The following is a 25,842-nucleotide window of genomic DNA, read 5'->3' as shown; positions in this document are numbered from 1 at the left end:
ACTGATGACGCTTAGAAATGATCGTAGATTATCGAGTGACTCCTAAACACTCAGAGGAGGCTGAGAGCATGTTAGGAAGCTGCACGAGGAACCAAAAACTGTTCTTTGTTCTTTTGTAGATGCCACTAAAACACACAGTTTATATCATCCAGAACAAAGTCAGGAAAAAAGGACTCCATAGTTAAAAAACAGCAAGAATCAGCTCATGTATTGGTCTTTTACATCAATACATGAGCTGATTCTTGCTTCTCTCTCTCTTTCCTGATGGGATATTTTCAGATTTCTTTTTATTTATGTCGTGTAAATTTCTTCCACACGCTTCATTTTCAGTTTGAATCCGATCTTTCAGAGTAACGTCCGCCTCAAGCAGCAGTTAAATCAATTGAGGTTCATTTTTCTTAACCAAAACCTAATATTTACATAAACAGTTGTGGATGGAAACAAGCATTAAGTTGCATTTTCCTTTGCTGATTTGGCTGGAAATTTGGTTAAAACTGAAGACTTCTGCTCTGTATGACAGTGTCTCATGCGTTGCACTTCAGTATTGGCACATTATCAATATTAAAGATTAAAATCAAGTTTAAAAAGTCGATCAGGACGTCTCTATTAAATATCTCATACCAGCTGTTGTTTTTAGGAAATTACAGATGAAATTTTTGTGGCTACACCTGCAAGTTAAGCTAGTAAAAAGACATTTTTCCAGCTATAAACATAAACAATACTGCTGGTTTTGATCATAATACATCCAACTCCTCTGTCTTTGTATCTCAACAGCAAGAGTGGATCTTCACCTACCATGACAGTAACAACAAAACAGCGCTGTCTCTGGGCTACGATCAGTCCAACATGAAGCTGATTACCGACGAAGTTTCTTGCTCCATCGGGTCCATCATCCCCTCCAATGAGTTCACCTCCTCCATGAGGTTTTTCTGTGTGCTCTGGGCATCGAGCAACGGCCGTGTGGCGATTTTTATCAACGGCAACTACATTGCCACGAGCTGCTCCTCGTCCAGCGGACACTCGGTGGGAGGAGGCGGAGTGTTCCGTTTAGGGGGTAAGCCGCAGTTTTTACTTTTAAATTTTTACTTTTGTCTTGTAAAGATGTTTTGCCCTCCCTGCCAACAGGCTTCACCACCCAGTAAGAGTTTGATTTGATGATTTGATGAGAGTCTTAAAGACATAATTAGAAACTAGATTAAATATGGGTGAAAGATGAAAGTCTTTTAGATGTCAAAGTTACATATAACCAACATTTTATTGCATTTAAATGACTATATTTCAGCGTACAAGAACAAATTCTGCTTCCTAGTCTCCTTTGTAAAAGAGATTTTTTTTAATTAATTAAAATCATTTTGTCTGTTTTAGGTAACACAGGACCATATTGTAGTGTGATTGTGAATGTTTTTTCTCCATAAACCTAGAGAACACACTCTCTCTGCTCTCTGAAAGCTTCATTAAGGATTAATCAAACATTTATTAATGACTAATGAGGAAAAATTTGATTTGTGGTGTAGAAACGAATGAGGAGATACTGTGAAGGATGAATATAAACAGTATGAAAGAGATGTCATCTTTTTTATTCCACGCATTCCTCCTCTTTGTCAAAACCCGGTGCCTACATTGCCCATAATGCACCTGGAGATCGTGGCAGGTTGTAATAATGTAGTGAGGATGAGGAGCGGGCTACAGACGTCTGTTAACCTCACTTCAATCTTGTAGTCTTCAGCCCCCAGGTGACGCTGATTAAAGTGACATCATCAGTGACATCATCAGCTCCCACAAAAGGCTTTATAACACGCCGAGGTGGAAAATCAGCGGATACCATATCTGTGACACTCGAAACGTTTTTATCGCCTCTCTCTCTTTCTTCAGGGCAGCACAGCTTCGACGGCAGCATCTATAACCTGCGGCTGTGGGATTACGCCATGACGGTGGAGCAGCTGAGGGCGTTGACCTGCGACGCGACGGGGAACGTCATCGACTGGGAAAACAGCTACTGGAACATCCCGTCCACTCTGGCCCAGACTGACACCAGGCTCAGCTGCAGTGAGTACATGAAACAACCTGAACTGACCTCAGAACAGAAGACAGACGAGGAATTCATAATCTGACGCTGACAGATTGAGAGACTCTACAGGTTCCGTTGCGCAACTAAATTTATGAGCCTAACATCAGAAGCGAAAAGTTACAAAATTGGCATTTGCAACGAGAATCGTGACTTTATTTTATTGCTAATATTTAGCGGGGAGTAAAGTATTACACACACACACACACTGTATTTGATCATGCTGGAACTGTACAGTACTAAACGTTTCAGTCTGTTTGCGTCGAGGATGGAAAAATACAACCAGACTTCAGCCGAATTCTGGTAAATTTTGACTGCGGCTGGTGAGTTAATTGACTCCAGCAGCCAGTTTGGCTTCTGACCAAACATCTCTCTGATTCCTGCTTTGTTCTAAAAACCCAGTTGGCTGATAAAACACTGAGAGTGGATGCATACAAACATGTATGACCTATATTAGCAATCCGATCACGTGCGTTTAAAGAGATTATTTCTTGTAAGGTATGTCATAATAATCCATTATTATCAAAAATGCCACAGACGCTCTTGACACACTTAAAAACCAAGTTTACATAATCAACCATTTTCTCATCATATTTAAATATTAACCATGAGAGAGAGTGTAAGACTACACTCTGCGTGTATGTGTGTGTGTGTCCACAGAGTAGTACCTCTTATTTAAAGCGCTGTAAATGAGTGTTCAGCCGCAGGAGGTTAGCCGCAGCGGTTTCAGTGAAATTCCTGCCAACACTGTACTGTACACACTGCAGAATGGGCCTCTGTGTGTGTGTATGTGTGTGTGTGTGTGTGTATGTGTGTGTGTGTGTGTGTGTGTGTGTGTGTGTGTGTGTGTGTGTGTGTGTGTGTGGGGTAATCCAGGGGTGCGTGTTTGTATGCCTCAGAGACCTGCAGTGGTTTTCAAGAAATGCATGAATCTGCACTTAGTTTCCTGATTCTCTGCTACGCACACACACACACACACACACACGCACATACATACACTGTACACACACACACGCATACACACACTCAATTCACTTCAGCTTTTTTTTTTTTACTCTGCCTGAAATCGTATCTGCTGTGATCTCCTCTGTGAGAGAAAGACATTGTAAACCAAAGTATGAATGAACCGCTCTGATAACCATCTTGTTTTACAGCACCGAAATTTAGTATATTAATTAATTTATTAGTGCAAAACAACATTAAACCGTGACATTAATGTTAGAAACATAACAACAGAAATAGAGAAGACAGTTGCACAAGACACATAAACACATGAAGATAAAACATGAAATAACAGAAATGATGAGTGCTTTATGAGAAGATGCACACATGTTCTGGAAATCTGGGTCTTATTTTCAGACTTATTTCATCCATTATTACAATAACAACATATCATAGCAACAGTTTTAGCTCAATAGGGCAGCAGCAGAAAATGCTTAGAGATGTTTACATATTCACGTTGGTCACTTTCAAATATGTAGCTGGAAGATTTTTGAATAAAAACGTGTGTTTATGTTTTTTACACACAAAAAAAAGTACAATTACCACATTAAAACCCTTTTATTAGATGCCCAACATTCACAATTTATTTATTTATTTTTGAATGTAGAATGAAATTAACAGCATCCCGAATTCACAAAAAGGATATGACCTCAGCGTCCTTAATAACAGTTATGACCTCGTTAACTTGGATAATGCTGTCGTATATAAATTAAGATTTTCATTTGCAGTTTAACTGAAAGGACAAACACATAAACTGAGATATTTATGCATAATATATCCGAATACCTAAAAAATAAACTCATCCTCATTTATATCTGGCTTGTAACAACATTCCTTTTGTTTCTGAGGGATCAGTCTAATTCCTGGACCTTGGACGGACCTTTAGCTTTTGCTTGATCAAAGTGATTGACCCTCCATGTCCAACACATCATCACCTGACTGCTTCAATGACTGATTATGTTCTGCCTGTTATGAATTAACTGACATTACTTTGATGTAATTTTTCATGCTGCTGTTTATTGACATTGTGTTATTTAACCGCCGTTATTAACCGATCGCTTCATTGACTAATTGATCTGTGTTTTCTCTGCATATTTTAATTGATGCTGATATTTTCCTGAAGTGACATGTCTCCCAGATGTATTTTTATGACTGATGTCCACTAATCTGTCCTTCTCTTCACAGTCTGCTACCCTTATTGCATTCACTTAACCTCTGCTGCGCCAACTAGTGGTGAGTGCTGCTAACACCCTGCTGATGTACGTCTGTAACTGTTTATGTATAAATCTGCCTGCGCTAACAGAGCTGTGATGCATGAAGGAGAACGTGTTAGCCTGCAGCAATAACCCTTTTTTTTTCAGTACATTTGTGCATATATAGTTCAAGACAACACATGCTTCACCTGTTTCTCTTTAGCAAACTAGAATACATCAGCAAAACTTCATTACAGAACATATTCTAATAAAGGGGACATAACATGCACATTTCCAGGTCTATATTTATATTCTGGGGCTCTACTGGAATATCTTTGCATGATTTACCGTTAAAAACTCTTTATTTATCTTATACTGGTCCTTTATGCAGCCCCTCAGTTCAGCCTCTGTCTGAAACAGGCCATTTTAGCTCCTGTCTCTTTAAGGCCCGCCTCCCGATGAGCCCACTCTGTTCCAATTGGTCAGTTTCAGGAAGCTTCTTCCGGCTCCGGAGGCTACGTAAACAAATTATAGCAGCAGGATTTGACTTCTTTTTCTCCCTCTTTACTCCAAATGTACTTCTCAAATACATCTGTACGTGTTGGAGCTTAATCTGATCCAAAATATGAGAGTGAACAACGTGAACAACACATGGAAACACCTTAGCAACAACCTTAGCAACAAAAGCCCTCTGGATGAGCTCACTCTGTTCAGGAAGCTGTGTCTCGACTGACTTCTGGCCGCACCGAAAGGCTACGTCAACAAACCACGAAACAAACTACGGAAGCAGGATTCACTGCTTTTTCTCGTTCTTTACTTGAAATGTCAACTTCTCAAATCCATCCGTTAATGTTGGAGCTGGAATCAGATCAGAAATATGCAAGTGGACAACATGAACAACCTTAGCAACAAAGACTACAGAACGGACGGCCGTTTATGGGCATTCACGACATGCTGCCGTCAGCCTGTCAGCAAGGTAGAAAAAAACTTTGCAAATGAAGTGCTCAAGGCAGGTTGAAGCCCTGGGTTTTGTCTTGCAGGCAGCATTTCTACATACAGTATATAACAAAACAGCCCCGTGCAATATCACTAACATGTTAAATGTTTCAAAATTGTATCATCTTACAATAACTATAGTATTTTTAGTGGGTAGTATTTAGTAACTACTTAACATTTTAGTGTTAGGGGTGCACTCGGTTTTGTTTTATACTGTACGTTTACTACAAGTTTTGGAACTCTGATCATATTTAACATCCGACATCAGAACAGGATATAAATAACAGAAGTAAGAACTTTAGGTGTTGTAATCAGCAGGATCTTCCCTTTACAAAGATGTCTGTTGTTTATCCATTTTGAAATCAGAGAAAAAAGTCACTCTTAATAATTTGAGATCTTGGTTCATACTCATCAAATTTCCGACTTTTTCTCCAGTAACAGTTTTTACATTTGTGTGTAAACCGTGTTGAGAATCCAGTGCAGCATATAACTGAGATATTACAGCTTTATATCATGATTGACTATGTTCATATACATAAAATATTCCAGTTTCTGCCCTTAATCTGAAAAAAGACAATATTCCTACTCAGCTGTTAACATGGCTAAGGAAAATAAATATTCCTGTTTACATGCAGAGGGTTTTCAGGGTTTCTCTCGGTTCCAGCGGGAACAGGAATCACAAGATCTCTGCAGGCAGTGAAGTAAACCAGCGAGGTGAAAAACATTATATTGATATGACTGATATTATAAATGTATAGTTACAGGCACATCCAGTAACTAGGTTGTCCCATGATGTTTACTACACTGCCGAGTGTTTTTGGTGCATCACACCGAGTCGTCACCGTCAGTCCATGGCCGCATGTCAGGATAATAACCGATCCCCCTCCGCCCTCGTCGTGGAGAAGGCGTGCTCTGTTGTTCTGTTTTGTCAGGATAATAACCAATTCCCTCCGTGAACGGCTCTCCACTTTCCTCTCATTCCTCTCTTCTGTCTGCCATCCTGCTCCATCATATGTCATTTTGCCTGCTCAGGGGTGCGTTACACAACCGGCCCGTCATGCATCTCTATCCCGGCCTTGCAAACTATCAGATAGTTGGTTTGTTTACAACGCATAGAGCTGACTGTAAACAGGCCCCCAATTGAGACACATATTCCAAATGCGCTGTATACATGTCCAAAGAATGCTCCTAAAACCACAATAATATCAGCATATAACACATGTCTTAATCAGAAAATGCTACATTCAGAATAAAGCCCAATTTGGAAAATATCCAAACAGAATATTAGTGTGAATGTAAACGTAGTCATTCATAAACAAGAGTCATAACTCAGTCAAATCTGAACACACAGAGATGAAACACATGTTGATATCATTCAGTGTGACTTACACATATCATTAATGTAATGATATCATTGTCTCTGATGTCTATCATCAGTAAACCTCCATAAATCCACTTAGAAATCAGAGAATAAAGAGGCTGCAGAACTTACATGTACATCTATGGCTACACTGCAAACAGGAGCTGCTAATAGCTAATTCAGCAGACTTTTAATGGAGCCAATGTGCCAAAATGTAAACAAATATAGGCACCTGTATACCTGTTGCCAACATTAAAACAGCCCATTTGATGAACTTATACAGGGTCTTGCTCTCCTGATGGTTTTATTTGCATGTTTCCATCTATCAGATTAGCAAAAACATTTTGTAATAGAAGGAAAAAACTCAGAGTTCCAATTTAAAATACAAGGAAGTCGCTCCAGACAGGATTTTAATGACAGGAGGAGCAGCAAGTTCACCGAAAACCAGTCGGTCATTACAACAGTAATTATTACTGACATAAATCCAGTCTGAATGGAGCTTTAGTCAAATAGTTTTTAATGATGTGTTTTCAGCAGGTTTTGATACAAACAAACACTAAAATCAAATAGAGTTCTGTCAGCATTTTCAGCAGTAGCATGTCTGTGGTTATAATGTTCATGCAGCTCAGAGATTCACTGTTCTGTTGGACGGCTTCATCAAAGAGGCACCGAGGCAAAGAACGTCCATGAATACATGCAAACACACACATACAGGCTCAAACGTGGACACAAACTGCTGTTACGAGCTCCATGCAGACAGTTCAAAGAGCTGAGAGATCACATGTCACAGGCAAAATCAGTGTCATATGGATGAAAACTACACGCAGCCAAAACGGTTGGAAACTACTGGTTCCATCGTTAACAATGTGTTGTATTTTAAAAACTTGTTATATTATCCATTGTGTCAAATCTTTATCTGAAAAGTAACTAAAGCTGTCAAATTAATCACCTTACTAGAAAGTTTTACCCGTTTATTACACAAAACAGCCAAAAATCCACTTATTCCAGCTTCTCTAAGGTGAGGATTTTCTGTTTTATATCATCGTAAACTGAGTATCTTTAAAGTTTTGGACTGTTGGTCTGACAAAATAAATAATTCAAAGACATTGTCTTTTGGTTCTGGAAACTTCTGAGGAACAGATTTCATTATTTTCTGACAATTTATAGATTGAACAATTAAACAAGTCCTCAAAATAATCATTGCTGTAATTGTAGCCTTAAATATAGTTATTAGACAGCAGAAACAGAGACACAATTCGGCTTCCTGTGCTCGCACAGCCACATTGATTACAGAATTGAGGGGAAACTGTGTGATTGCAGCAGCAGCAGGAAACAGAAACAAAGGATTAGTTTGGTAAATGAAAAGGTGACGTATTGACTCCGCATTCACAGATATCTGCTGTTTAGAGATTAAAAATGTTCAAATGTCACCAGCAGTTCACAGGTTTTTGTGCAAAAGGTTCAAACCAAGGTCATAGAAAACATGAACAGATAGCATAAACACTAAAATCTGGTTAAAGAGGCATTATTGTGATGTGCTCAGATAAAGAGGAGCATATGAGGAGTTAAAGCAGGGCAGCACTATGGGGACTGTTTGAGTGAAATGTTGTGTTTTTAGTCTTTGGACCTTCTTTACATGGAAGTATACAGAAACTCCAGGAAGGATTAGACCCATTAGGTAAGGTCCTATTTGAAGCCAGCAGTGTTTTGACAATTTTACAGCCTCAGAGCTCACAAACTGACATTTTCCATTCTTCAGTCAGGGAAGTTTTATTGGTGCTGCTGCTGCTGCCGGCTGAAAGACTATTGTTTGAGGTTTACTTCCATGAATGCATTTAATATAATTCAGTCAGGTTCCTGTACAGTATGTACTGCTTTAGACAAGAAGTCTAAATGATCAAATTGGATCTGTGCCGCAAACTTAAGATACTTGGACAGTGGTGCACACTGGGAGTTAGGAAACAGCTAAACAGGGAACAAAATGAGGAAAACTGCAAAAACAGAACGCAAAGAGAACAATAAAATTACATAAACATAAATATCACTACATTGGCTTTATTTGTTGCCCAAATTAAGCACACAGACAATCCTTCAAACTGGATTTATCTCTGATTTACACATTACAGAAACAGAAACAGCATGCTACATTAAAGCCTCCGAATCCTCTCCTAAAAAATATGTTTATGTTTAACTGCTTTGCTCTGCTTTTATCTGCCGTTCACTAACAGATTGCAAATTATATTAGTGTCACCTTTCACAAATGTTTGTCGCTCACAAGCTGAATACATTTACGAGTCCTGCAGGACATGCATGTGTCTTTGTCTTTACTGAAATGCGTCAAAATGAGTGAGAGGAAATTATCTCATGTTACAAATTGAGGCTCACATTTCAAATTTGTTCAGATGGGACTCAGCTTACTATGTGTTATTTGCTTTAGTCTTTATCACCTTCTAAAATGACACATTTGAGTATATCCTGGTGTGATAGCTCTCTATCAGCAGGATGACATCTTTTGTCTGAGCCTTTGTAAACTGTTACAAGTGACTTTTAAAGTCCAAGTGAAGTGAAATAGCCAGTGTGTCAATCAAACACAGACACCGACATACCCGCCCCACAGCTACTGTCAAACAGACACCCCCAGCCCCCCTCCCCCACCTGTGTCAATCAAACACAGGAACCAACTGATATTTCTCCAAACACCTTTTTTCATCATTCTAATAATAAGTAACTGTTAGCAATAAATTTAAAGAACATGTTTATGTTATTTTTTGACTGCAGAGAGGATTAAACGGGACTTTAGTTGGACTTTATGATAAATCAAAGTCAAGTCAAGTACTTTGAAACGAGGGTTGGGTAGGTTTAGGCATAAAACACTTAGTTAAGGTTTGGCAGTAATTTTTACGTTTGCTTTTATTAATGGATTTCCCGTCTCTAACTGGACATTCAGGCTTTGGAGTGAGTGTTTACTTATTAGAGCGTCCAAGTCCGTCGCGTTTCTTCCAAGTACATTCATTTCACACTCGTTTTTCTTTCCACACAGAGACGAGGTGCGCTTAATTTTGTTTACCCTGAAAATGTTGTTTTGTTTTTACGAGGCTACCAAAGCGCTCTGGACCATTTGAAGCCATTTTTATGTTCCTCTTTGGTCCAGTAATGAGGCCAGTGCTGATGGAGGCAGAAGAAAAAGCTGTCGCCAGGCGCCCGTCGAGCTCTGTCGGTGTGTGTGTGTTAGTGTGTGTGCGTGTTTGTCCTCGCTTGCTTAGGTAGGTACTTTGTGTATTTTAGGTCTGTATGACCCTTTAAACATGTGTGCACGCCTGCTCTGACGAGTACGTTTGGTCTTTCATCTCTTATTGATGCCAGAGGGAGAAGATGGACACTGAAACATATACACACTGTCCCTGATACTAAAAGAAAACGTATTGCTTATCTTATTCTTGTAGTTTTGTCCATCATTTTTATCAGTAATGATGACATTCTTCTAGTGACATCAGTAGGAAGAAACTTGAGCAGTCAGACAATCAGACAAGTTCAAAACAAACTAGTCAAATTTGGAAGAGAAAACAAAGGAAAACGGTAAAATTATGACCAAAAACTGCCCGTTTTAATCATCCATCACAGTTTACGGACTCACTTCCTGCTTCAACTTTTACTTAATGTACATATCTTTGTGGGCTGTAGTTATGCGCGCTGTGTTTTCTTCTGTAATGAGGGCTTGTTACCAACATTTCAGGTTTGCCCACTTTCAGTTTGACTTCCAAATAAAGAGGTTTATAAACTTGAAATGTCTGACTGCTCGTGTTTCATGACCTGTTAAGACTTCTTTTCGGTGACTTCACCGTGTTCAAAGATCCGACAGAAATTACTATGGTGAGTACAATGTTATTATTAATGATACAAATGTTGGATGAAACTTTGAAAATTAGACCCAAATTGCAATAAACTGGAATTCCTTCAAAGAAGTTACGGTTTTAGAAGAAAACTGTCGATGATGTTGTACAGCTTAATTGAAACGGCGGCTGTTTCAAGTTAATCCATCCATGACCTCGCCAGACCACAAAGAAAGCTTCTAAATTCTGGTCCGTCTTTTCCCAGCCGTGTACGAGAGATTTTTCTCGCTGAAATCCGACACCCGTGCGTGCAGAACAGCAAATGGAAAAGTTTTAATAAACTGAATATTGGTTAAAATGCCACAGTGTTGTTGTAAGTGTCAACCATTAGTTTATGTGAAAATGTTGCATAATATTACTTTAGCTGAGAGAGAACCACATTCAAAAAAAAAAAACCCCAAATATGAGCCAAATGTCACAGCTTCTCCCTCTGCAAATGATAAACATATTTAAGCAGTAATGACAGTGAATAATAGCACGCTATCAGGTGTTGAGCGTTAAGATTAATTACAGTTCATCAGCTAATGACACTCTGATAAAGACATCCAGAGGAAAATCAATGTTTTATTTACACTGAAAAAGAAATGCACTTGGATGCACACTTTTCTTCTTGCAGGTAATACACATATTTTGACAGTAATGGCAAATTTGGTCTGCTACCTGGTGCTGAATGATTACATTAATTATAACTCATTATTAGTGATAATTTTCTTTATCTGCCTCCATTCTGGTCAGCACTTTCTGCTGATAAAACAGCACAGAGTAGCGTTCATTTTCCCTAATCACAACGTGCTGCTCAACAGATTTATTTCTGGTAATGTTGGGAGGAGAGAGGGGGGAGGAAGATAGAAGAAAACGAGGGCAAAAAAGTGAAGAGAGGAAGTAGAGAGAGAAAAGTAAGGCAAGAGAACAAAATTAGGGTAGAAAACAGACGGAGAACTGATCGAGAAGATCGAGAATGAAGGAAGAATAGATGGATCCGAGTCCAAAATGGAGGAAGCTGTCATATTTGCTGTGTCAAATCGATATATGTTTAACGGACGACTCCACCTGCGTTCCTTTCCATGTAGATCTATCTGTGGACTCGCAGTATCTACACGATACACCTACTTTACTACATGACACACCCACTTGGTTAGGTTTAGGGAGTGTTGTGTAGGTGTGCAAGACCTTCCCAGGTTTTTCAAATGGAAATGCCCACTCAGCAGTTAGCAAAAAGCAGTGATGTGGGTTAGAACCAGAGCCCTCCCCCACCACCACCACACACACACACAAAGGCAGTTTGCTAACAATGTCCTCCTAACATACTGCCTCGCTGGTTATCGCTGTTATGAGCATGAAAAATTGTCCAGATACACTTTGAGCAATGTTGCAGCGCTGACACTAGAGTGTTACCGGCTTGCTAGCGTGTTACTGTTTAGTTTGCCAGCCCTGCAAGTACTTTGTGACCAAGCTTTCAACTAGTTCATGAGGATGAATGGAATTTAGACAGAGGTGATGATGGGTGAATAGTAAGAAGTAATAAGTTTTGTTGTTAATTAGTAAATCTGCACAGAGCTTTTGTCTAGAGTTTAACTTTGAATTTTGACACACAAATGCACACTGTTGACTAGTCTTTTGACGGAGCTGACCTTTGAGAGAATTGTTAGCTTAAGTGTTCAAAATGGAAGAAGCATATTAACTGTCTGTACTTGTGAAACATCATCAGTCACAGCTCAGGTACTGTTCCAATTCAATATCTGCATCTAGCCAAGTACAGTCCAAATATCTGGATGTGTTCTTGCTCCCCCCCCTTCCTCCCTCCTTTTTTTGTGGGGGGGGATGCATCAGCAGCTGACTTGTGTGGACTTGGGACAGCCAAGTATCCCAGAATGCATTTGGCACCAACTGGCAGTGATGGATGAGATTTTGAGTCAGACTAAAAGCTGTAATAATTTTCCCTGTAGGATTATTAATATGTCACTTTATTAAGTTTTAATATTTTTTCAGGCAAGAAAGTAACAGTGTAGATTCCCAATATGCGGTCAGTTTATCCAAATAACGCCTGCTTGGAAACTTGCTCCCACATTTTCAGAGGTGTGAGGAGCTGCTGACTGGGTGAGACCAGCCGGTCATTTCAGCTGCTAGCAGCCCGACTCCTGAGATGATCGGCCGGTCAACGTCCGTCGTCATTATCCGATTAAGTGATCCGTGCAGTTGAATGGGAGTTTGGTTTTTATTTGTTTGAATCTGAATTTAGTTTTTCTTTATTTGTTTTGTTTGGTTTTTTTTTACTTATTTGTTAGTATGCACGTTGTTTACTCACTTTGTACACTTTTTTCTGGATTGGCAACACCTTGTTTGTAGTAAGAGAAGAAAAAACAAGAATAACTAAGGGAGGAAAGTGAGGGAAAGAGGCAAAGAGGGGGGTATGAAGGAGAAAAAAGTGAAAAAAGAGGAGGAGGACAAAGGACAAAAGGTGAAGAAGAAGGGAAGAAAAAGAGAGAGGTAGATTATGACTGGGCACAATCCTCAGCCCTCCTCACCTCTTTTGAACCACATGCCATCCACGATTACCGAATTCCTCCTTTTTCACTCGGTTGATCACTGCGATGATTTGCTGACATTCTCTTGAACACATTCCTTCTGTTACTGTGTGAGTGAGTCTGGACAAAGTCTCCGCTTTCATTGCCTGCCTGTCTCCCACTCCCTCTGAAGGCCAGTGAATATACAGTATGTGTGGGCCGCAGCCAGGCTCAGGATTACATTTCAAATGGCCAAAATACTTGAGGAGCGCTTGATTTTTGGCAGCCGTGAGAGCACAGTGGGTTAGACAGACTGTCCCTGAAATGAAACATCATGGGTTTGATCCCTGCGAGCAGCCAATCTGTTTCCCACCACAACCCACAAAGTCTGATTGATTGTGAATCTGCATACTATCAAAAACCAGTATGAGAAAGTTTCTTTTTGCAGAATGTCAGGGATTCATGTTTGCCAACTCATGCACAGTTCTGTAGGTGGAATTTTTTGCAGTCCATGTATCTCAACATTTTCTTGTTGTGATTGTTTTTGTTATGTAATTTGAATTTTTAATGTTTTTGGGAAATCCGGGGATAAAATCTTTCTTTCTCTTACTCTCTTTTGCTGTTTTTTAACACCTTCACAATACTTTCTGAAATAAAAAGTTTTCATATAGCCAAATCTTATAATACTATATTTATCCCCCCATTTATAAATATAATATAAATTTAACCTACTGACCCAAAGTTATGTCTCAATGCATCAAAGTTAATGTCAGCGCATTAAAATTACTGTGTAAATACCTGACTTTTCTCAACGCCGTCTCCTAGAAATTATGGTTAAATACAACTAAATTGCAACTTTAAATATGTTTTCTTCCAACATAATAAGTAGAGCTGCAACAATTAGTCAATTGATTGATTACTCATTCAACAGAAAATGATTGGCTAATTGGTTAATTGATGAATCGTTTTTAGTCATTTTTTAAGACAAAAAAAGGACGAAATTCTACTCTGAAAAAAGGGTTAATTAATATTTTTCACCATTTTTTACATTTTATAGACCAAACAACTAGTTGATTAATCAAGAAAACATACAAGTAAAATTCAGTGACAGCGTATTTCATCTTTCTACCACCAAAATATTTGATCTTGCAGTGCAATATCAGCTTCAGCCAACAGCTTTTAGTTAAAGTTAGCGAAGGGTCATAGTCGTCAATCATAGTTGATACAGAAAAAGTCTGCAGTGACTTGAAAGATGTGTTTATTAACATTTAAACCGCAGCCTTTCACTAACCTCCTTGTTCCCTACCAGTGTGTTACATAAATGTAGCTTCATTCATCCAAAAAAAAATGTTGCCTTTCATCATAATCCAGGCAGTGATTACTTAAATAATTCAGTATTATATAAACATAATTTCTAGGAGACAAGGTTTCTTTTCTTGCTAAACTTTCCCAAATTGTAAACCATGTTCCCTGATCATTTTAACTGATTAACCTTTCTGTTTTTAATCTCCCCACCCCTCCCCAAAGGTGTCTCCCCACCCGGCAACACACCACTCACAACCAGCTGTGACTCCCCTGGACTGGGCTGCCCAGGTAGGAAAAATTAACACACCTCCATTGTTAACATGGTCTTCGCAATTTGGGTTATGACCAACAGGTAAAAGTGTTCAGTTATCCAGTAAAAATATCTTAACATCTACTGACAGACATTCATGGTTCCCTGTCAATACTACTAATGACTATGGTAATTCTCTGACTTTCTCTCTAGCGCCACCATGAGGATAACATTTTTGGTTGTGAGTGAAATGTATTGCCATGAAATTTGGTACAGCCATTCAGGATGATTTATAACAACTTTTTTTACAGCTTAACTTTTCTATTACTGCCATCATCAGGTCAATGCTGGGAATGTCACAGCACTTTCAGCATGTTAGCTTCCTGGAGTCATTTTTGTGTCTCAAAGCGCTGCTGTGCTTAAGTACAGTGGTGCTTTTATCAACACGCCATGTTTTCCACCTCAGCCAAGCGTAAAAATGTTTCTTCGATACTTCAAGACTCTTGAATTTTCGGCTTTTCCACACATGCAAAATGCAAATAAAAACAGGTGGATGGAAGCAAGCCTTAGTCTTGTTAGAAAAGAAATTGAGAAAGTTAAAAAATAATGAATATCATATCATTTTCAAAACTCTGTTGTCTGTCAACCATAACTACCATTGCTTGTATCTTCTGGCAGTTTGAAGATTGATTTTGGAACCCCTAACCTACTGCCGAGAATGATGTACGTATATAACTGAGGTTTTCTTCCATGACCACATACATATTTAATACGAGTGAACCCAGTGGGAATCAAACTCTCAACTTTGGCAGCATCAGTTCCATCCACTTCCAATTCAGCTTCACAGGATTAGGGTTTTTGCTGTCAGTCACTTCTCTTTGTGCCTTGTTAAGAAACCCTCAAAGTTCCAGTGTGTCCAATGTTTCCTGAACCCCCTAATGCTGCTTAACTCCTGAAATGCACTGTGGACATCTTGTTGAGAGAAACTCTTTAACCTCAAACTGACTCGAGTTTGGTTCACAGAGCCTCTGGTTCCCCAAAGCACCGAGAATATTCTGGCCTCCAAACTTTCACATCATCCATCTGCAGCTCTAATGTTTGAAAATGCTGCAAAGTCACATGAACTTCTTTTTGAGATTCACCTTCATCGTTTTGGTTTTTGTGCGCCATGGATGTACTAAATAGACTGTGTGAAGTTGTCTTGCTGGACAGTGTATTTGTTGCCATTTCATGTCATATTCTGATTGGTTTGTTTACAGTCGTGGGTAGTAGCAGCAGTCACATTGTGAGAATTTGGTCCTAAATTTCTGACTCTGTCTTTGGTCGTCAGAGCTCTGACTCGAACATCAGTAGACAGTGAGATCTAGGACGCTGATTTGGATTGATGACCAAAGATTTCACCACTTTTCTCTCACCATTGTAAACTTTCATCTTAGACAGCCCAAAATTGCACAGTGTAAAGTGGCCTTAAAGAGTTGATTGATCGGAATAATAATGACAGATTAATGAATAATTAAGGAGAAGAGATGAAAAAAGAGAAAACAGGAATCTCAAACAAGTTGATTGAAATGGGGACACAGTTGGTCCTCTTTGCTTGTTCTTAGCCGACCTTTCTTCACCAGATCAAGTGCCAGCAGATGAGAAAAGAGTGTAGACAGGTTGTAATTAAATAAGCATTTACTTTCTGCTGCTGACTCTCACTAAATTATGTAGAAAAGTATCTCTTGGGATATGCTATGTTCATGACATTATCCTTAAATAACCCCTGTGTGTCCTGAGAAGACTGCAAGAGAATATACGGAAAAGAACCAAGTAAGGGAAATCACCCCAGGGTGCTGTTCAGCTGCAGCAATGAGCCCCTTTCTGCCCAGCCAAATCCATTAAAGCTGGAGTACTGTCCATGCACAGGTCATGACCTGAAAAAAATCTCACTATAGCTGATCACCTGGCCTCCAGGAGGTCTCATAATCTGGAGTGTACCATTAGGATTGGTCTGAACAGTAGCTTGGGGCCAGCTGACAACATGACCCAACCCCACTTCCTAAATGTCAGTTCTCACACTATCCTGAGCTATGGTGGCCCCAGAGGGACATTTCTCTAAAGGTCAGTTTTTGTGAGGTTGTGCTCAAGAGGGGAAGGAAGTCGAGCCAATTAAGTTACAGCTTTTGTTCCAGAATATAAATGACTTTGACAGCCCAACAGGTCATGGGAGAGCACCAACAAGTTTATATGTTAAATCATTGAATTAGATTGGTCTTTAGATTGCAGGGTCAGGTAAAGAGCAGCACCCCTAGAACTGCTACAAAAGTCAATGTCCTGGTATTTGATTGAATGCCACGCTTTGTATCCATTGAGACACCAGGACACCTGAATCCCCAGTTAGAACAGGTGTGTGTCAGCAAACTAACCTCCATTAAGTTGAAACCATCCAGGAAAACGCAATTGTCTTTACTACAATAAAGAATGGGAAACAGAGCCACCAGTCACATGAGAGAGGAACCGAATTTGAATGAAAAAAGTGAATGAAAATTTTCTTCGCATTCAATCTGAATGCTTACATTTCAATTTGGGACTAGATAAATGTGGCTGTCACAAGCTGGCAAAATAAATATTTGCTTTTCAAGTTGTGTCTTTGTGTGAGGTTTTCCGTCCAGTATTGCGATAAGAAATGGCACTGAAATTAAGTTATTGTCACACTTGTATAATCTCTTGAGGCCTCGGATGTCAGATTTAAATTTCCCCATTTTTTGTTGATCAACTCAAGTCATGTTTGTATTTCACTTTGGCTAACATTGTTAGCAATTAGTTTGAATTCCCAAGTCCTCGGTGTCCAACTTTAATGATGATTTGAGTAACCGGTTGCTCATTTTATATCACAAAGCTGTTGGAAAACAATAGAGAATGTACACAAAGGAATTTTCTATTGTATACCCCTACCTCCCGTTAAAGGTTCTACACTGAAGAGGATCTTTTGTCATGCAGCTTCACAAACATTCATCATCCTCTGCATCTTTTTTCTCTCTCTCTCTCATCCCAACCCCCTTGTCACTACCACCAGCCGCTTCCTCTCCCGCCACCCCATCCACTGACTCCACTAACACCATCCATGCTACTAATGCCAACACCCACGGTAAGCAACCCTCATCCTCGCCCTCTGACTCCCTCCTCTTTCATTTTTATCTGTAGCTTCTTACACCTCCTTTCCTCCTGATGTTACCTCCTTTTCAATGTCTTTTTGCTTCCTGTTTTTTTCTCCTCCTGCTCTTGTTTTTTCCACCTGAACCCCTTTTTTCTAAATCTCGTTTATGCTGTTCAGCCACTGCGCTGATCATTTTTGATGGTTTTTCTATTTATCACATGATTTTTGTCCATGGTAACTAAAGCCAAAGAGTTCTTTTTGGTCCTGTTCTCTTTCTGTTATCCGTAAATTTAAGATCAATTTTGGAGCTTATTTATGATCCAACAGTAAGATTACAAGTCATTTACATTTAATGTCTTTTTGTTGAAGAGGCTTCCATCATAAAAATCGCCATGTTTGACCTTTCAAGAGCCCATGAAAAGTTTCTTTTTTACTTCATCTGCACCTCTGAAAAGTTAAACCCTCTATTATTCATTTTTTCATTCTATTATCCATTATCTACTTAGGAGAAGACTCAGCTAATTCTGTTCTGATGAAATGGTCCAGATGAACATGTCTGACTGAGGATGACTCAGACTAGATAAATATTATCTCCAACTTCATTAAATTATGAGTTCATTAAATCTTTTCATTAGTTAATTATCCTTTCTGTCATTCCTTTTCCATCTGAAAAGTTTAGTGGTGAATGAGTGTTCCCGGAAATATATGAAAATCAGCTTTTGTTCTTTGATTAGTATAATGAGAATTTTTTTGTTTTAATAAAGGACTATTATGTTCTCAGTGTGATTTTAAATATGTAGCTCAACTGAAGTGGGACATTGTAGGAAACACCATTTACTTTTTTAACACAAGCATGTGAGAGGTATTATCCTTGAGCATGTAAAAAGGTCAAAGATCTGCACCCAAAAACAGCATTGGATGCACCTGAACGACACCTGGTGGCATTAAAACCTTTTTGTTTTCTATGTGTGGTCCCTCTCGTTGTGCTGTATTCTTTGAATTGTCATCGCCAGTCCTCTCTACCATCAGTCCATCTCCATCCACCATTCCTACTAGTAGCATGCCTCTAACCCCAACCATCAGCACCACCAGCAGCACAACCAGCTCCTCCTCCTCCCCCTCCACTGGTAAGGCTTCACTTGCTTTGCTGTTTTGTTGGCCATGTGCATTACTATACTTTCCATACAAAAAGAGTAATAACTGAATGATCCCCCCCAAAAAAGCCCGCAAAACAGACCAGTAGATCACAGAAGTGTTCTCAATTGAAACCAAGGCTAATTTAAAAAGATTTTTTGAGAATATATTCCTGAACATCAAGACAGTGATGTTCAAATTGCTATGTTTTTCTGGCACTCTCATCTCAGTGTGACTTCACAAACATTTCTTGCTCCAAGCGTGAACCCAACTGTGTACTGAGTTACAAGTTATTAGGTACACCTGTGCAATGTGATATTATCCCATACGACAGCCATGCAAAAGGAAAGGATAACGCTGTTTACAGAGCCCCCGCAGTCCCAAAAGATAATATGTTTTTATCTTGTTAATCTTTACATTATTATCCTGCTCATACACAGTGATAACGGGTGCGCACAAGATATTTGATCCATCTTGTTTGCACAAGTAAACAACAAAAAAATAATGTGCCCATAACTCGTCTGAAAGATAAAAATATATAATCTTTCAGGACTTTGGGGGCTCTGTATAGTTTGAAGCTTGTGATGGAAAAACCTACTTTGACAAGAAACACAGAGGCTACATTACTATTTTATTTTTTGTACTTTATTTTCAGATAATGTGTTTCACTTTGTCATGAGAAAAGGCTTTGAGGGTTACTAGCCAGTGCAGCTAGCAAATATTACGCTATTTTGGGCAATGAGTTTGGCTGGAGCTGCTGGATGTGTAATTTTACACAGATTCAATAAATGAGCTACTAACGTTACCCTGAACTCTGACATAATATTATCCAGGAATGGGGCTTCTCTAACATAACCTATAACTCCACAAAATGATGTAGCTAATGATATGCTCCTTGGGCTACCAAATAAAGCTAAGTTACTGTATGTTAGAAAGTTAGCCAGGCATGCTAACGTTATTAGCTCACATTATCCAATCCTCCAAACTGGATGCTGGACTCTGACATGTTGAGAAATCCAAACCTTGACAGACATGTTACGGTTACTCAGATAAGATTGGACAATCACTGTTCGGGGGAGGGGTTTAGCAAACTGTCATTTGAGATGACTCATTGGTTCACTAATTTGATTTCACACAATGATTTGAATTTCCAGTTAAAAGGTTGGCAATGACTATGAAAATGCCTTTTCACTTGCAACTCAGCATGCAGTCAACATTCATTATAAGTGATTAGTTGGCTGGGTCTGGTTGGGTTACAGCATTTTATTGTTTGTAAATGCACACAGAATTGAGCATGCCAAACAGAAAACATTAAACCAAACTGACAATGACTCCAAGATACTTTTAAGAAACTCAAAGACCTTTGAGATTGGTCTAAACTGGACCAATCCGGCTATTTCCATTAACATAGTGTGGTTGTGTGTTTTGTGTTAACTTCACTGACATGCTGACTTATTGTGCTAATCAGTTATGCCTAGCACTACCATCGCCATCACCACCAGCGCTGCTACCTCTGCATCTTCTACCACTAACGTTGCTTCAGCCAGCAGTACAGCATATGGTAAGGTAGCTAACCATATCTAACTATTGTCACTAGCTAATATTGTAAGTGAAGGCACTGATTGTGCTCTGTAATATCATTTATAACTCAACATTAATTTTGTTTTTCTGTAGATTTAAATCTTACTCATTTGTATTCCTCCCAGATATGTTTTGGTGTTTGTGGTGAGAAAGAGAGATGTATGAACAAAGATTAGATAGAGAGCTGAAGAACCACCACTTTTCAAGCTAGCTTGACGCTAGATTTTGACTGAAGCTAGCAGAAGAGAAGCTAACTTGCTGTTTTCTCGTCAGCGGTTTCTTTCTGTCTTTCTAAAAATATGATATGAGGTTTTCTGTTCAATGTGAATTTCCTACAGTGGACAGTAATATTTGATAATTTCATCTTTTTAATAGAAATAAAACATGATTTAACATCCACAGCTGCCAATGAGGTTTTGACTGCACACAAGTGTGTAAGGCCACTCATATCATGTGGCAGTTACTCTAATTACCAGTTTCTGACTTGTAAATATCATTCAAGTCAAGTTGAAAGTTAGTTTATGGCTGTGAAACTCAGGAAGCTTTTGTGTTTGCAGGTTGCTGTCCCCACAATGTAGCTGTGTTTACAGGTTGTCCCCACAATGTAGCTGCTACAGGTTGTTGTCCCCACAGTTTAGCTGTGTTTACAGGTTGTCCCCACAATGTAGCTGTGTGTCCCTTCAACTTTAAGAATACTACATATCCATACATTGGTTAAAAAAAAACTTGATCAAAGGATTTTTATTTAATTCAGGTGTTTGACATGACAATAAGTAATCTGCTTACAGATGCATAAAGTAGCCTACCTGCAGCATGTGTGTATTAAGCTAACTGATATTCTGTGATTGTTTACCTTCTTTGTAGCCCAACAGACAACCAGCAGCACGCCTACTGTTTCATCTGCTACCACTAACCACCCACCTACTAACCCTACAAAGCATGGTAAGAGCAACAGCACGGGAGTGAAGCCACTGCTAAAACAGACAAGCTTTACTTACAAGATGCTTAACGCTGCTGTGAGTGCTTGTAGGTTTAATCTGCGTGGCATAAACGCTGGTAGGGACAAAATTATATACAATTTGGCTCTGTACCAGTTGATGTTCAGAAGGTCTGGGTGATAAAATTATACAGGCATTGATTACTCAACAGTGTGTCCTCAAACAAGCTGCAGAAATAATTGAACTGTAAAAAAGTGACTGTACAAGCCTGCTGTTGTGCCACACCCTCAGGCTTGGAAAAAAAAAAGTCCTTACAAGGGAAATTAAATTAAATTCAGCTTATTTTCTGACCTGGTTAAATGATTATGGGTACAGCTCTGCTTTTGATGGTACAATTATTAAACACCAGCCATGATGTTACACATTTCAAACATTTAACGAGTACTTATTGCTTGTTTAAGAAGATTAAAGCAGTCATTAGTGTTGATATAACTTTTCTGCCTGATACATTAAACTTGATTAACCCTTTTGTCATAGCTGTGTTCACAAGCCTGAGCAATCATGTTAAACCAGACTTTAAGGAATTATAGTATGTCTAGTTGTATTTTTGATTATTGATTCATATGTTGACTTTTTTATTCGTAAAATATAATAAAATGTTGAAAATACATAGAAAATGCCAGAGAAAAGAGGCAAATCCTCACATTTGTGTAACTTTGATCTATGAATGTTTGGTGCCTTTGTTTGTTAAATGACTTCAAAATTGTTGGTGTATTTCCTGTCAGTCAGTTGTTCAATCTTTCAACTAATACAGCATTAAGTGCATATTTTAACAATGAGGAAACAGGTTAAGAAGCTTGGCTTAACCAGTTTTCTCATAAAATATCATAATGCTTACACTTAAGCTTTCTGACATGTGTGCAAACTTGGTCTATTTTCATGTCATCAAAACTTCCACAGCATACAGTACTGACAGCACTGGTAATGACTATCACTATTTTTCTTTGTTAAATAATGAATGGGAGCTTTCATGTTGTCTTAAATTTAGACCCATCTATCTGTAGAAAAAATATATTTAACCTTTTTTTTTCATGGCTGCAGGGAGACTCTGTCCTTCTGTATCAAATATTTGTGAGAATCGTGGACATTGTGATTCCGAACATGTTTGATTAGATCTGTTTGCATTGTGGTGATGATGATTTTTATTTCCGAACCACTCGTACTACTAACATCAAGTTGTGCAAACATCCCATCTCACTCCTCTTCAACTTGTCTTACTCTGTTTTTCGGCCTCCTCCCTCCTCCTCTTTTCTGCTGTTGTTTCCTCTCCACAAACAGTTCCAGGAACGACTCCTCCACTGTCAGTAACTACTAACCAACCAACCACTAACACTCCTACTACTGCTACTACTACCGCTACTACTACCACTACTACTACCACTACTACTACCACTACTACTACCGCTACTACTACTGTCTCCTCTTGGGGTAAGATACACACTTGCATGCCTAGTTTGGCAACTAAGGTCTATATGAAACACTCTTCTTTTGTCATTTCTGTCGAGTTATTTCTGTTCTTCCCCCTTGTGTTTTTCATTTTTTTAAAAACTATTCTATTATAATTTTAAGCTTTAATTAATCCAGAAAAGATTAATTTGCTCTTTTTCTGCTTCACATTCATACTTCTCTCACAAAGGAGTTTTCCCCTCTGCTGTTTGACCTAATAGTCTTGTAAGAGTTAGATTAAATCATATTTTACTAAATATATAATAGCTTTTGATCTCACTTAGTGCCTTGATGTGTTATCTTTCTGATAAATCAAACTGTGTTCAGGTTCTTTCATAACAGGTCCTGAAGTTGCTGCTTTCCTTGTAATGGTACTAACATTTTAGTTCATTTAACAAGCTAACCTAGTCATAGAAATACTCTTCTGGTTTGTTTTCTGGTTTGTACATAAATGTACATACTTTTGTATTGTTTTAGCTTAGTTTCCATTATTTATGCTTTGACAATTTCTTGCCATGTTTTCCTGGGCTCAATTCCTGTGATTATATCTTTTCTCTGATAAGCCAATCAAGGTTCAGTTTTTTTATACTAACACTAATCGTGGTTAATGGAAATTTGGCCTGGCCCAAGTGATACTATGTCCATGGTGTATACTACTATGTTTTTTGCTTGAAAATACCCTCTTTTACTTTTATTTATTATCTGTAACCTGCTTTTTCATCACAATGGCGTCTCCAACCAAAGCTTCAGCCAGTGCTGCTGCTGTAGTTACTCTTCAGCAGCCTCAACCCCTGGCTTCCCAGTTCAAACATCTGCCTCCTGGTCCATCTGCTCGCCATAGAAGACTCAGGAGCATTTTTGGATTAACTGCTGCCGGGTTTGCTGTTTCTCAAGCCCCTAGACCTCCAGCTCCTCAACCCTTCATAAGCAGACAAACCAGGCCTGCTTTCATTCTCAGCCCCCGTGGAAGAGCCTCTCATCGTAGGTCCCTTGCATCCAGTCAGCTAAGTCCTCCAGCTCAAGCCCCTAGTTACCCAGATACTGGATATGAACCCAGACTCTTCTTAGATCCAGCCCCTGAACCCCCATCCTCACTTGCACCATCTCCCCCTAGACTTCCCGCCTCCCTCCCCAGGCCCCCAGGCCAACGCAGCTCTAAGACCTCCCTGGGGTTCATCTCCACCCCTCTGATCTGGCAGGGGAGGAAGAGGCCAAGTGGAGGAAGAAGTCCAGCAGCCACCAGAGCACCACTCAAGCCCGTGGTTCACATCACAAAGCCCGCTGTACCGCCAACAAAGCTTAAATCCACAACCAGTCCTACATTCACTTCACAAACAAGTGAACTCAAACATACATCTGGGTACACACATGTACCCAGGTTGAGAAACACAACACACACTTCAGGGTTTCCTCATGGGACGGGCACAACTGGTCGCTCACACACTTCAGTGCAGCCGACATCTCGCACAAACTTTTCACACCGAACAATCTCCAACAATGAGACCTCTACAACCACAGAATCAGGGATTTCAATCTCATCTCAAGGGTCACCTCCATGGCAACATAAAGATGAGGTGTTAGATACAAAGGAATCTTCTCCAGCAGTGTTGGCATCATCATCATCATTATTGTCATCTTCATCATCGCTTAGCAACAGAAAGAACAAGCCTGTAGTGCCACAGTGGTCACTGCTGAGCATGAGCGGTGCGAAAAACGAAACTGTTGCCATGGGTAACTGGACAGATCCTCAGGAGCCGCCGGGTGATGAGTACGCATCAGGAACTGAGCCGTTTGTGTATGATTTGACTGAGCTCACGGAGGAGGGTGGTGCTTTCGGCTTGTATGAGTTTGATGCTGCCTACTCCCTGGATGAACCTGCCACCGTCCCTCCAGCCTTCATTGGTCCTGACGCCAAAAACGAACAATTATTCAACAAATCGGCTTCCCTTCCTGTTACAAGTGAACATTTGCTCACTCAAACGCATTTTCGTGATGTCTCGGAAAGCCTACTGAGTGGCTTAGCAGCAGGCAGCGAGCTTCCTGTGAACCACTCAAAAGGCAGATCAATGTCAGAAACATCTTCCATCAGCAGGCCTCAGATTTCTATGCCAACTGTTTCTCAGACTTTGACAGGAGCTCAGACCCCCCACAGGGGTGCAAACACCACAAATTCAAGCAAACAAAAGCTAAGAGAAAGTTCTTATACACAAACTGCCACTGAACAATTGGAAACACTGACTTTTCAAGTAACACCATCTCTCCATATTCCCTCCCTTTCATCCCTTCTTTTCATTCAGCCGTCTTTGCCCACAGTACAACTAAGCTCTTCTGCTTTCCTCGCCAAGGAGATTTCCCCCCAACAGATCCTTTCATCTTCAGTGCAACAGGAGGAAGACATAGCTCAAATATCCATTTCCTCATTTTCTTTAAACCCACTGGACAGTTTGTATGAAACAGACGTTACTGGAAGTGATGTTGAACTTGCAGTGGCCAGAAGTAGTCTGATTAACAATTTATATAGAAGTATAGACATATATACACAGATACATTCTTCTGCACACATCATTCTCCATAAACCTTCAGTTTTCCCCTCTCCTTCTCCTGTTTTTCCCAAAGTTTCATTTTCTTATACTTCTGTATCCCTGCTTGACTCCTCATCTACACCACTACCTCTAATCTCCTCCTCCCCATCTCTTCACTTTTTGTCAGCATGTGCTTCATCGTCAGTCTCCCCACTCGCTGTTTCTTTACCAATTTCAACCTCCCCTCCCCTTTACTCCTCAAACACCATCACTCCTCCTCTCTCTTCCTCTCCTTTCCTGTTGTCCACTACCATACCTCTTCCACTCTCCGCTGCTCCTCACCAGCCCTCCCTCTTCTTACCTTCCTCTCCCAAGCAAGCTGAGCAAATGCTTTCGGACACAGACCATGTTGTTGAGTCCGATCACGTTCCAGAGTCAGACGGAGTTAGCGGAAAGT

General features: G+C 39.6%; 1 protein-coding gene across 10 annotated transcripts in view; it reads left to right on the top strand.

The window, feature by feature from the left end:
* adgrg6 (adhesion G protein-coupled receptor G6) overlaps nucleotides 1-25,842 on the top strand; it is a 129,552-nt gene that overhangs the window by 44,840 nt on the left and 58,870 nt on the right. For 6 of the 10 annotated variants that reach the window (XR_010924442.1, XR_010924441.1, XM_067572433.1 and 3 more), the window contains 9 exons: nucleotides 775-1,054; nucleotides 1,873-2,046; nucleotides 4,253-4,300; nucleotides 14,538-14,603; nucleotides 17,624-17,695; nucleotides 18,718-18,831; nucleotides 20,307-20,399; nucleotides 21,284-21,361; nucleotides 22,696-22,845. Coding sequence is in view for 8 of the 10 variants with exons in the window: in XM_067572433.1 (XP_067428534.1) it covers nucleotides 775-1,054; nucleotides 1,873-2,046; nucleotides 4,253-4,300; nucleotides 14,538-14,603; nucleotides 17,624-17,695; nucleotides 18,718-18,831; nucleotides 20,307-20,399; nucleotides 21,284-21,361; nucleotides 22,696-22,845 (1,075 nt within the window). In the remaining 2 variants the exon portion in view is untranslated. The remainder of the gene's footprint in view (nucleotides 1-774; nucleotides 1,055-1,872; nucleotides 2,047-4,252; nucleotides 4,301-14,537; nucleotides 14,604-17,623; nucleotides 17,696-18,717; nucleotides 18,832-20,306; nucleotides 20,400-21,283; nucleotides 21,362-22,695; nucleotides 22,846-25,842) is intronic. The other 4 variants (XM_067572430.1, XM_067572431.1, XM_067572436.1 and 1 more) reach the window with 4 other exon arrangements.

Source organism: Thunnus thynnus, chromosome 18 (genome assembly GCF_963924715.1).
Source record: "Thunnus thynnus chromosome 18, fThuThy2.1, whole genome shotgun sequence".
NCBI lineage: Eukaryota > Metazoa > Chordata > Actinopteri > Scombriformes > Scombridae > Thunnus > Thunnus thynnus.
The sequence above is the reverse complement of the archived record's forward strand: the minus strand, read 5'-3'. Positions and strand labels throughout refer to the sequence as shown.